Source organism: Myripristis murdjan, chromosome 9 (genome assembly GCF_902150065.1).
Source record: "Myripristis murdjan chromosome 9, fMyrMur1.1, whole genome shotgun sequence".
NCBI lineage: Eukaryota > Metazoa > Chordata > Actinopteri > Holocentriformes > Holocentridae > Myripristis > Myripristis murdjan.
In genome coordinates, this window is record NC_043988.1 from 8,458,986 (window position 1) to 8,471,938 (window position 12,953).

At 40.7% G+C, this 12,953-nt stretch overlaps 1 protein-coding gene across 2 annotated transcripts in view; it reads right to left on the bottom strand.

Annotated features, from left to right (window-relative positions):
- hk2 (hexokinase 2) overlaps positions 1 to 12,953 on the bottom strand; it is a 57,753-nt gene that overhangs the window by 2,713 nt on the left and 42,087 nt on the right. For both annotated transcript variants that reach the window (XM_030060235.1, XM_030060233.1), the window contains exons 15-17: positions 5,448 to 5,631; positions 4,369 to 4,524; positions 465 to 701 (exon numbers count right to left, since the gene is read on the bottom strand). In XM_030060235.1, coding sequence (XP_029916095.1) covers positions 465 to 701; positions 4,369 to 4,524; positions 5,448 to 5,631 — 577 coding nt within the window. The remainder of the gene's footprint in view (positions 1 to 464; positions 702 to 4,368; positions 4,525 to 5,447; positions 5,632 to 12,953) is intronic.

Consider the following 12,953-nt stretch of genomic DNA (forward strand, 5'->3'; position numbering starts at 1 on the left):
ATTAGTATTTTTTATATGGCTAGTGAGATTCCATTGAACAATTTACGTAAATTTAATTTAAGTATGCCTGCATTAATTTATTTGAAATAGGCTTCAGCAGCAGCCCGGAGGACTGTAAAGTTTTCTTGGTGCGTTTCGTTTGGCTTTGTCACTCTGTGCTGAATGGTGACTGTGAAATTATGAGTAGAAAAAAAAAACTGATGCAAGCTTTAAACCCATTAATAACATTTTTAAAAGGGTGGCAAAGCTATGATGGAGGCCAAGTCTGAATGGACAGTACATAGAATAAAAAAGTTTGAGAAACTACAACCAAGTTGAAGTGTTATTCTTTGGTCAATAGTGAAGCTCTGAACCAAGGCCACCAACAGAAACTGGTATGACACTGTAAATGTCCTGTGCAACCTGCAGAAAGAGTTACTCGTACAAACAGGAAACTGGCCTGCGGGAGCAGCATCACTCCTTACTGAGGGTGCAGCTTGTAGAGGGTGCCATCCACTCCCACGGTGATGCGCAGGTGCTCCAGCTTCCGGTTCAGTCGGATCTTGTCCACCACAGCGGCCAGGCCGGCGCCGCAGAGCTGGGCCGCCCGGCGCGCGACCACGCTGCACACCTCCTTCACAAGTATGCTGTCGTCGCACGTGGAGCTGGTCAGGCCCAGGTGCTGCAGAATGGAGCGGACCTGTCGCAGGGCCAGACGGTCGCTTTGGGATCAGAGAGATTTATGAGGGTTTAGACGCTATATTGGGGTTATGCACACACACACACAAAAAAAGAGCATGTCCAGACTGTTCAGCAGCGAGCGCTTACTGTCTGACTCTCTATCTTGTTACCTCGCTCATTATGCAGTCGTTTAACACCGGCTGTGTCATCCCAGCAACATTTCAAGCTTGTCTGTCTTTTTCATCCCCATCATTGTAGATTAGAAGATGTCTCTCATTGTTTGACAATCACAAATTCAAAATGGATTACATTAGCATATATTTTTTTCATTCATGTGCACACAAAAGCCCAATGAACCAATCTCAAAGTCATTAAAATTTTGACAAATTAAAATGATAATCAAGAAGGCTCTTTTCGATTTTTGGCAACAATGTAGGAGATGAATTGTCACTGCTGTGGTGTTTTGTCTTCAATGAGGACACTGAGACAACACAGTAAGAAAACATTCAGTGTCCAAGGCAAAACAAAAACAAACAAACAAACAAACAAACAAAAAAGTGAAATATACCAGGTCAAAAGAAAAGAGCCATACCTCCTTTGCTTAATCATTTAGACCTCTGCTCTAAATTTGCATTCCTAAAGTGGCCACTGCAGCGACAGGAAATGTACAGCACTTTCTCTCTGGCACAAGATGATTTTCTCCTAGTTGACACTAAATATCTAAAATAGCAAATGTAAAAGCATTCCTGAACTGCATTCAGGCTGAATTCCTATAGCATGTTATTAATCACTGATAGAAGACCAAACAGGACATTCATTTATATGACAGGGTTACAGGTTATTACTTTGATTTAATTAAAAAAAATGTTTTGGTTAACAATTACTGATCTCTTTTAATTTAATTAAAAATAAATGTCTTTATTTGATCCAAACAGTTCAATTAACTAGACATTTAGAGTGAACCACATGTACTGTGATGACAGGGGGTGTCAAAGCAGAACAGTCCCTTGAAATCCAGGAAACAGTTCATGGCATTCAAAGTTGTGAGAAGGCAGCTCATGAGCTAAATCAGCACTTGAGTCTGTGTGACAGAAAGCCCATCCCTGACCCTAATTTTAACCTTAACTACTACAACTTTTGCTGACAGAAATGTCTGACAGAATGCGTTGGAGGCTGATTTTACACAAGCGAGAGGGCATAGATATATTGAGAGATTCTCATGCACAGTAGGCCCCATCAATGGAAAATGAAAAAAAAAAATATAAAACCGCCCACATAAGGCTCGGCTGATGGGCACACTTCATAATTCCACTGCGATAAAAACAGATTGTGGTTGGCTTGTTTAAGTTTTTGGAAGTCTGATCTATGTTAAGACACCAAACTTTTTGTCTCATTTGGGCTCACTTATTATTCTGGCTTTCAGAGAAGGTTAGCGAGAAGAAAAAGGGTATCTGCACACTGAAAATAAAAGCTCCCAATAATTTGTTGGAAATTTTCAATCATGCTGAACTTCATACGTGTCACCAAAATGTCCAACGCTGGATGAAAGTCAGCATGACTTGAAAATGCTTGTGTGTGTAAATTTCGGTCATGGGTGTTCTTTTTTTTTTTTTCTTTTTTTTTTATGTTTTAACAAGCCCCAAGGGTTTTTTTCATCCCACCTGTGCATTTTTTATGTTACTGTATACTTCTTCTCTTTTGTTTTATTTTATCATATGCAGAGAGAACTAAAGAATGTCGCAATACATTATTTTGATTTTCAGTGTGGATTTCCTTTTTCCTTCTGTTGAGGTTGCTCTGTGTGTCCTTCACACCTGAGCTGCTCCTCATCTTCAAGACAGCATACAAGATTTAACACTGACACCGGGGGACCTATAATAAACCCTGATGGTATGTTATTAATTTTTCATTTATATTTTGAATTTTTTGAAAATCTTCTGAAGCATTATTACTCGTCCAAATGATGAGTATAACTTTTTACTTGAATACATTTCCTCTCATCAAGTTTAACTAAAAGTAGAGTTGGGGAATAAAAGAATAATAATTACTGTAATATAATGTTCTCCCTTTGTAAACACAGTAAAAAGAAGCAAGGTCTGCATTCCGAGGGTTTATGAAAGAATTCAAGAGGAAGCCCATGAATATGAAATGTCTGTACTAAAATAAATTCTTTAATTCTTTCATAAAACTCAGAGTGCAAACCCTCCATCCTTCCACTGTTGATACTCTAAAGTCTATGCACCACCCCAAATCAAGTCGATTTTTTTTCTGTCTGCGTGTGGGTTTTTCTCTGCCTACAATCAATGCAAATATAAAAAATGTGGGAAGGGGGCGCATTTTCTTCATTGTTCACCATTTGCGCCACTCAAAGGAGACAGAGATGGAGGCTGGTGTGTTCCCAGACCCTTCAGTAAGTATCCACAACCATAACAGGTGTTAAATGTGCTAACACACTGATTGTGTTGAAAACAACACAAAATGTGTTGTCCTTAACACGCAGGTGTATTAAAAATTAGACACGCAGGTGTATTAAAAATTAACACATTATGTGTTATTTTCAACACATCTGTTATGAGAGTGTAGTCATTGGCTAAAACACAGAAAGGTGAAACTCATAAAATGTATCACAGATACTAGTAACCAAAAATGTAAACCCACTGCATCTTTATCTTACACAGAGGCACCTGTCATCTATTTTTGGACTACTGGCCAATTTCTGTCATGCTGCGGCATTTTCTCTGCCAGACCCACCTTCAAGCAGGCTGCAGCAACATTAGAGGCTTTGGTCATTATTCACTGGCTGGAGAGGAACTGAACAGCTCTGACACAGAGCTGCTTACAACCTAACCCTATAGTGACATTTGTCAAAGTTGTACCTTGTTGAAAACTTAATCATGTAAACAAGTATTTTTTTCAGTGAGTATCTCAGACTAATATTGCTCATTTGAAACAGCCATTTTGAGTTGGTCTGGTAGATTTTTGAAAATAAAATACTCATGTGGGGTGCTGGTAGAGAAGGGAGGAAAAACGCTCCACGCTTCCAGGTGACCTGCGGGGCTCCACCGTTAGCTAAAGACACACCCTGAAGCTGGTAGCCCTGTTGTAATGGAAATGCAAATCCCAGGATTGCTGGGCTCACATGCCAAGTCAATCCAAGTAGAGCCAGGAAATTACATGTGTATAGAAAAACAGCATTTGTCCACAATCCAGAAATCAAAACAGTACCCAAATTGTTCAGAGTTTTAATGAACAGAAGATCTGAATCAAAGATTATAATGGCAGCTGTGATCTTAGAGTTAGAGTTTATGGTAGATGGGGGTGAGAGGCATAATATGTGTTTGTGTAGTTCGGAAATAGCTGACGGCTGATTGGCTGTAGGATTTGTGGTGTAGCTGGCCTGGGGTAGGTCTGAATCTTAGATTTTAGGAGGATGCACACACACCTGCACCTTCAGGAGAGGATTGTGAAAATACCTCTCTTTGCACAGATATAAGTCAATATAGTCAAGGTTGGACATTTTTGGACATAAACATAAGGAAAACACATCATCTGAGAAGGGGGGGACTTAAACCTCTGTTCTCATTGTCAATCTTTTGCTTTATGATTAGAGGGTGAGTCCCCACAGGCTGATTCTTCTCTGTTCTTTAACCACAGTTGCCATGGTGAGAAGCGGTGAGCTGAGGAGAGACAATGATACCAGTATATTACCTCTCAATTTGTGATAGGAACTTGGTCTCAAAGATGCCTCGAGTCTTGAGCCGCTCAGACAGCTTGCCTCTGAACAGCAGGCCCTTAGCAGTGAACTCCAGCAGCACATTCCTCACTATCTCCCCCAGGTACATGCCACTTATCATCTTCTCATATCTGAGGGGAAAAAAACACAAGATGACAACATTCCACCAAACACTGGTTGACATAAGCACTAAAGAAAATAAATTTTTTATGAGTCTGACAAAAATGAATTACATCGAACTGATGACAAAATGCTATAAAATATATGGGATGGCTGAACATTGAACTAAACATACAGAAATGATTTATATATATTCTTCATATTAAAACTTTACATTAAGGCTTTTTTGTCAACAAGGCTGACACCAGCAAGATTTCTAAGTCTACGTGGATGCCTCTGTTTATGTGATAGGTAATGTTACCATGACAACCATCTTTTGTCATCCTCTGAACTGGTGCTTCTCTCAGTAAAGCAATTACAGAAATTAGCAAGCAGAAATTATGGTATTATTGTTTCTGTGTTTTTATTGATAGGCAACAATTCTTTCATACAGGTTTCCAGATTTGTACCAGCTGAATGTTTCCTTTGAAAAAGACACTGCAGAAGAGCAAAACACATACGCCATAAATACCATGTCATTCCTACTGTAGGTCAACTGCAAGCACCATGGTTACAACTCGACATGTCTACATGACAAACATACTCTGCATTGTTTTTGAGCGTTAATGACATATTGATCCTAGCAGTTATGCAAAGATAATGCTAAATAAATAAATAAATAAAACCACTCAATATGTATGGTAGCTGGGAGGTTCAGCCTGTATGATGAGCTGCACATATCAATGTCTCCCAATTTATCTCAACAGTCAAGTCAAGCCAGATCGGCCTCTGTAGAAGGGCGCAGGAGTGTAGCGTGGAATATCTGTTTGATTAAAATGAAATCCATTTTCTAAACAATTTAATAAACTATAATTGTCAAGTTGGCATAATTTCATTCAAGCTGCACAGTGTCTTTGTCAGTGTCAGTGAGATAATTCAAAAGCCTTGCCAGTACCTCTGTTTGCCTGGGTTGTTGGAACAATCGTCCACAATACGGTCAAACTCAGTGCAGACGTCGTCTAGCTCGCCGTGGTCACCAAACGCCCCCCATTCCATGTTGACACACATGCGGCCCTCGTCCCCCTCCACCATTTCCACATTCTGCATTTCCTCCATGTAGCAGGCGTTGGTGCCTGTGCCTGAAATCAGAATCAGCAGAGAAGTAGCAGAAACACTTTAGTACTTTAGAGAACAAATATTGGTGGTGATATCAGTTTGAAACAAACTATGTTGTCCTCGCAACAGTGTAGGAACTGCAGCTATACAACTAGCTAAACTCTTCCCTGCAAATGATTGACATGAGTCGTAGTGAGCTTTCGTTGCTGTTTACTGTGGCTCTTTTATATCATCTTACAGGACAGAGTGAAAACTGTAACAAAACAAAATACAAAAATTATCATTTTACTCTGCAACATGTGCTTTCTTCAATGTAAATACATACAGATTAAATATTTTTTAATACAAACTAATCAAATGGTGAACATACATGATCGGTTGGCCAAGATGGCAGCATAGACCTTCGCGCTCTGCCAAACTTTCCCGTTTTCGTCGGATTTATCCCTTTAAACCGACTTTTAATGCTGGTTCACTTTCGTGTTAGGATAAACTATGAATGTCGATGCCTGTTAAAAAGGGTAATAAGCTGGCTAGTAAAATAAAGGAGACTCGTGCGCCCGTAGCAGCAATGGCTGCAGCTGACGCTGTGGCTCAGGCGGTGTTAAGTTCTCTCGAGCCACGTCTGAATGCGATTCAAGACCAGATCAAAGAGGCAACGGATAATTTAGAGTCCAGGCTGAATGCGGTAGATACCAGATTAAACACCTTACACTCGGACCTAACTTCACTTGCAACTAGGGTGGCCATACGTCCGGATTTAGGCCGGACAGTCCGGAATTTAAATGCCTTGTCCGGCGTCCGGCGCAGCCTCAAGCCGGACGCTTATTTGTCCTCCTTTTTGGAGTTGCACTTGAACGCAACGCTGGCCCGGACTGTACATCGATATCAGTCATATTTTTCGTCATAGACTTTTAAATTACAATCCAGAAAGTGCATTAATTGGATGCGCGTTAGTTTTTCTCCTCCTGCGCTGCTGTGTGCTCATGCCGGAGTGCGTGTGTGTGGCGCTGTCTGAAGTCTGAAGTCACCGGCTAACAGCAGCACACTGGCTTAGCTTGTCTATTCAGAGAAGAGGTATCACTTCGGCTTATTTTTCAATCTATGTTATCACATGCATACTACTGCTCATTCATTGGTAGCTGAATTGTTAGGTCTGTTTGATAAGTAATTTACATTTTTAAAATAATAATTTAAAATATTGTTAAATAATAAAAAAAGCCAACATGATGCAGGTCAAAGACTAAAAGAATATTGACTAAAACTATTGACTAAAACTAGACTAAAATGCCAAGACTTTTCGTTAACTAAAATGTGACTAAACAAAAAAGAATTCAAGTTGACTAAATATGACTAAAAGTAAAAAGGGCATTTGACACTAGACTAAGACTAAAACTAAATTGAAAATAGCTGATGAAATTAACACTGGTGGACCTGACTCAGTCCCCCCCCCTCCCCCTTTCACATCGCCACCCCCCAAAGTGTTCTCCTTTTTGGTGTGGTGGAAATGGCCACCCTACTTGCAACGACTACTGCCGCAAACAAAGCCTCAATTGTGACTCTTACAAGCAATGTGGCTTCCCATAAAGCCTCCATCGACGACCACGAAGAACGGCTAAAGAAACTTGAAACTAAGCTGGCGGACTCGGAGGATAGAAACAGACGCTGTAACCTCCATATTGTGGGGCTAAAGGAAGGAGTGGAGGGCTCCAACGCAGTCCAGTATTTGAACAAGACCCTACTGGTGTGGTTCCCCTCACTGCAGACCGAAAAGCTGGAGGTCATGCGAGCTCACAGGATCTACGATGGTCGGGAACGGGACCGGAGCAGACCTCGCCCTCGCACACTGATTTTCAGCTCCTTGCGCTACACAACCAGAGAAGCAATTCTCCGCGCTGCCAGGAAGGAGCCCCCCTCAGTGGACGGCCACCAACTGAGATTCTACCCCGACTACAGCGCCCACACGCTCCACCGTCGCCGAGCCTTCTCCCAGGCACTGACCCTGGCCAAAGAGAAAGGCTTAGAGACTTCCCTTCGCTACCCGGCGACTCTAAAGGTGAAAGTGGGATCGGACATGCACGAGTTTCAAGACACAGAGAAAGCCGAGGAGTTTCTGAACGGACTAGGTTGACCAGGTACAAGAAATGACTGGTTTAAAGTATTTAAGTCGGACTCTTTTTTCTTATGGAGCCTAATAGGTTACTGCCCTTTGTTCATAAGCTACTTACCTGTTGGCCTACTCTTGTTCTCTCTTTTTTTCTTTTTTTTGGTTTTGTTTTGTTTTTTCCATTTTGTCCTTGATATTCTTCAAAAGAAAAGGGATAATTTATGTCACTGTATTAACCGGGGAAATTGAGCAGAGGCTCTATAGCAGGGGTGTCAAACTCGTGCCATGGAGGGCCAAGAGGCTGCAGGTTTTCATTCCAACCAACAACTCCACCAGGTGATTTCACTGATCACCCTACCTCGAAACAGAGAGGCGGGACTAATCAGTGAAATCACCCGGTGGAGTTGTTGGTTGGAATGAAAACCTGCAGCCTCTTGGCCCTCCATGGCACGAGTTTGACACCCCTGCCCTATGCCATCTAAGATCATGGGTTACATTTTTTGGGTAGGGGTGGGGGTAGGGAGCCACCCTTGCACCCCTCTGTGGGGTAGCTGGGTAGCTGGGGCTGGGAATGGTTCTCTTTTAGGGGAGGATTTTTATTTTTTTTCTTCCCTCTTTTTTTTTTTTTTCTTTCTTTTTCTGGCGGTGGTGGGGGGTTGGGAGGGAATTGGGACCGAAAAGGACAGTATCACTGTATCCCTTGGCACTCAGAATTGAGAGGCTAGACCATGGTTAACGTCACTGTTTTGAGTTGGAACACAGGAGGTTTAAACACTCCCCACAAACGAGTAAGCATGTTAGAGTCACTTCACACAAAGCATGTTGACATAGCTCTCCTGCAGGAAACACATCTACTCTCCAAAGATACAAAGCTCATAGCAAATAAATAGTACTATCATGTGTTAGCCTCGTCTTCAGCTGATAATAAAACCAAAGGAGTTGCTATTGTGGTTAAACGCAGTCTGAAATGTAATTTTTTGGGTTCATGGGAGGACAATGTCGGCAGAGTTGTGATGGCTAAACTTGAGCTCTCTGGCAGGAAAATAGCTCTCTGGTCTGTTTATGCACCAAATACTCACGACAGAGATTTTTATAATTTACTTTTGGATAAAATGTTGGAGTTAAATGGATATATGTTGATGGTTGGTGGGGATTTCAATGCGGTTTGGAATGTGGCAATAGATAGAACAAGCCCATCGGAATCCAATGACCAGAGAGCTGCCTCCTCTTCTATGAGAGCGTGGGCGAATAGTTTAGGATTGTCAGATCTGTGGCGTGTAATCAACCCCTCAGCTCAGGCCTACACCTTCTTCTCACATAGACATAAATCATCTTCTAGAATTGACTATATTTTCACATCTACACAATTAATTCAAAGTTTATCCAACATTTCTTTACTACCTATGGCTCTATCTGACCATAGAGGTGTGCTTGGCTCATTTATTTTCAGTAGCGTACCATCTCGTTCAGCCAGATGGCGCTTTAACACTAGTTTATTAGAAAACAAAGAATTTAGGTCTCAGTTCATAGAAAAATTATCTGAGTTTTTAGAATTTAATGTGGGCTCGGTAGATGATCATAGAATATTGTGGGATGCAGTTAAAGGCTTCATCAGGAGTAATGCCACTGTATTTGCCTCTAACCTGCGAAAGGCTCAGACAGCAAGGCTACAGGGTCTAGAGGATGAATTCGCTCATTTGGATTCTGCTCTCTCTGCAAACTACTCTGAAAATCTAGCTTTACAACACGATTTGGTCAAAAAAGAGATCAATGTCATCCTGAAACAACGCTCTGAATTTCTTATTCATAGAACAAGGCAACTTTATTATTTCCAAGGCTCAAGACCGAGTCATCTACTGGCCATGAAAATCAGGTCCAATGAGCAGTTTGCAGACACACCGTCTATCCAAACTGAAAATGGGTTCATCACCACAGATCCAATGCAAATTAATGAAACATTTAGTAAATTTTATGCTGATTTATATAAATCAGATATAGTTTTTGATAAAGACAAATGTGATGCTTTCCTAGCCAACCTGAACATTCCTGCGTTATCAAAAAGAGATGCCAATATTTTAGCAGAGAGAATTTCTTTAGCTGAGTTAAGAGAGGCAGTCGCTAGTATGCAAAAAGGTAAATCACCAGGCCTGGATGGTATACCTCCTGAGTTTTATTTAGTTTTTTGGGACTTACTACCTTTACTCCTCGATATGATTCACTGTTCTATAAATAAGGATAGTTTTTCCAGAGACGTTAACATAGCAATGATATCCCTGCTCCTGAAGAAACATAAAAACACAACTGACTGTAACAGTTACCGGCCCCTCAGTCTGTTAAATGCCGACGTTAAGATATATGCTAAATTGCTGTCTAACCGCCTTCAGGCACATATGTCATCACTGATAAACCCTGACCAAACAGGTTTTATTAGATCACGATTAATCACGGACAACCTCAGACGCTTACTACATATAATTGATCTCTCAGCAGAGATTAATTCTCCAGCAGCTGTTTTATCCTTGGATGCTATGAAGGCATTTGACAGACTGGAACGGTCGTACCTGTGGGCTGTACTTGAGAGAATGGGATTTGGTAAGAACTTCATTTCAATGATTAAAGTTTTATATTCAAACCCAACTGCAATGGTGCTTACAGGTAGAAATTGTTCTCCAATATTTTCAGTCACAAGATCTTCTCGTCAAGGCTGTCCGTTGAGTCCCAGTCTCTTTGCTCTTTCAATGGAGCCCCTAGCGCAGATGATTAGAGATTCCACTATGATTAGACCTATTTCAATTAAAGGTACACAACACCACCTGGCCTTATATGCTGACGACATTTTGGCATTTCTAGAAAACCCATCACAATCAGTGCCACACTTATTATCTGCTGTGGAGACATTCGGGGCCTTTTCTGGTCTAAAGATTAATTGGGGGAAATCTGCTCTGTTGCCCTTGAATGAAGCTGCCAAATCTCTTTCTCTTCCTGTCTTCATCCCAGTAGTCCAACAGTTTAGATATCTGGGCATAGATATTTTTTCCTCAGTGAAGAACATTGTAAAGTATAATTATGCCCAGGTACTTGACAAGACAGTTGCTGATCTAGACAAGTGGTTTAATATGAATAATTCCCTTCAGGCCCGGATCTCAATCATCAAAATGAACATAACGCCTAGAATAAATTTTGTGAGCTCTATGATCCCTTTGTCTCCTCCTGCTGGATATTGGAATAAACTTCAGTCAGCAATTACTAAATTTATTTGGAAGGGGAAATGTCCTCGAATTAAATCTTCAACAGCACAGCGCAGAAGATCAGATGGTGGTCTAGCAGTGCCAAATTTCAAATTATATTTTTGGTCTTTCGTCTTAAGGCCACTAGACACATGGCTTGACCCACAGTTAGTAGTCGCCTGGCGCAGATTGGAGGAAAATTTAGTATCCCCTTCTAACTTACAAGAAATAATTTTTTCTAATACTTCTCTCAAGCACTGCCGACTACGTTTTGGCTCGCTGGTTTTTGAGCTTATTCGAACTTGGCGTTCTGTTGAAAAACTTTGTAAAACATCTTGTTTATGGCATCTTCACACACCTATCTTTAATAATAGAAGACTGATGATTGGGAGGAGGCCCATTGCATTTCCACCTTGGGAAAAGCAGGGTATTCGTTTGTTTGGTGATATTTATGACAACAGGGGTCTTTGTCCATTCCAAGACATTAAGAGCAATTTCAATCTGCCAGGGACATCTTTCTTTTTCTATTTAGAGTTAAGAGCATCACTCAGAGCGCATGGTGTTCCGTGGGAACAGTCTTTACCAATTCACCCTTTATATGAGCTTATTACCACGAAGAAGGAATCTGATGGCTTGGTATCGATTTTATATAAGTATGTATTAGAAGCTACACACAAGCCTTTACCCTTGGTTAAAATTTGGAGAGGAGATTTTCCAGAGTCTGGACAGGAACTTAACTGGGATGTTATTTGGTCTAATATTAAGATATCCTCTCGAAACCCAGACCACCAACAAATTCATTTTAATTTTGTCCACAGAACATATCTTACTCCTCGTAAGCTTTATCTTATGAAATGGAATACTGATCCCTTGTGTGCCCTATGCTCCCTGGGTGTGACCGGAACATTTTTACACATGTACTGGGAGCCAGCCAGCCTGTTGCTTTTTTTTGGAAAATGGTCACTGATGTATTATCAGATTTGGTAGCAGAAAGAATTCCGTTTTCAATTTCTGTTTTGATACTAAATGACTTCTCATCATTGTCCCTTTCTATTCATAAAAAATTTATTGTTTTAGCCGGACTAACAGCTGCAAAGAAGATGCTGGCAACTTGTTGGAAACCTCCACACTCACTGTCTAGGAAGCAGTGGTTGCTTTTTTTTTTCTGGATGTTGTTTTCATGGAGATATCCACAGCTCGGACAAATGGAGCCAAAGAGGCTAGACTGATGTCATGGCGTGTAGTAGCTGACTGTTTAAAAACCTGTGTATCCAACTGTAATATGCAATGCAATGTAACTAGTGCTGACTGTTAACCGAGTAGTGTTCTGCCTACCTGTGATTTTGTTTTGTATGGTAATGATGGCTGTCCTATGGGTCCTGATCTGGAGCAGGTTGGGGGATGGGTAAGGGGCGGGTGGGTTTATGGGAATATATTGGTTGGCATGATTCATTATTGCTGTCAATTGTCAATTTGCACCACCCAATTTTTTTTTTTTTTTTTTTTAATTTTATTGTATTTTATTTTATTTTATTTTCAAATCTGTATCTGTATCTAAATTCTGTATCCCAGAATTTATGATTAAACCAAAGAGCCACACTTTTTATGAAATACTTCTTTCACATCCAAACTCTAAACATCTGATTTCACGTTCTGTAACTGCCTTTACGCTTTCAGTAGATACCAGTCATCTAAGGGAGACTTGGGCCAAGGAATTGGGTGTAACAGTGTCAGAGTAACTGTGGGAGGAAAGCTTGTCCAGTGTACAAAGCTGCTCCGTTAATTCTAGATATAGGTTAATCCAATTCAAGGTGTTACATAGCTTGCATTATTCCAAAACTAAACTCAGTAAAATATATGAATCAGTTTCCCCTATGTGTGATAAATGTGCTGTTGCTGAAGGATGACTATCACACTTATTTCGGAGCTGCCCTGTACTTAGCAAATTCTGGTGTGACATATTTCATTGGTTTTCCTCACAATATGGTTTAAACATTCAACCAGACTGTAACTT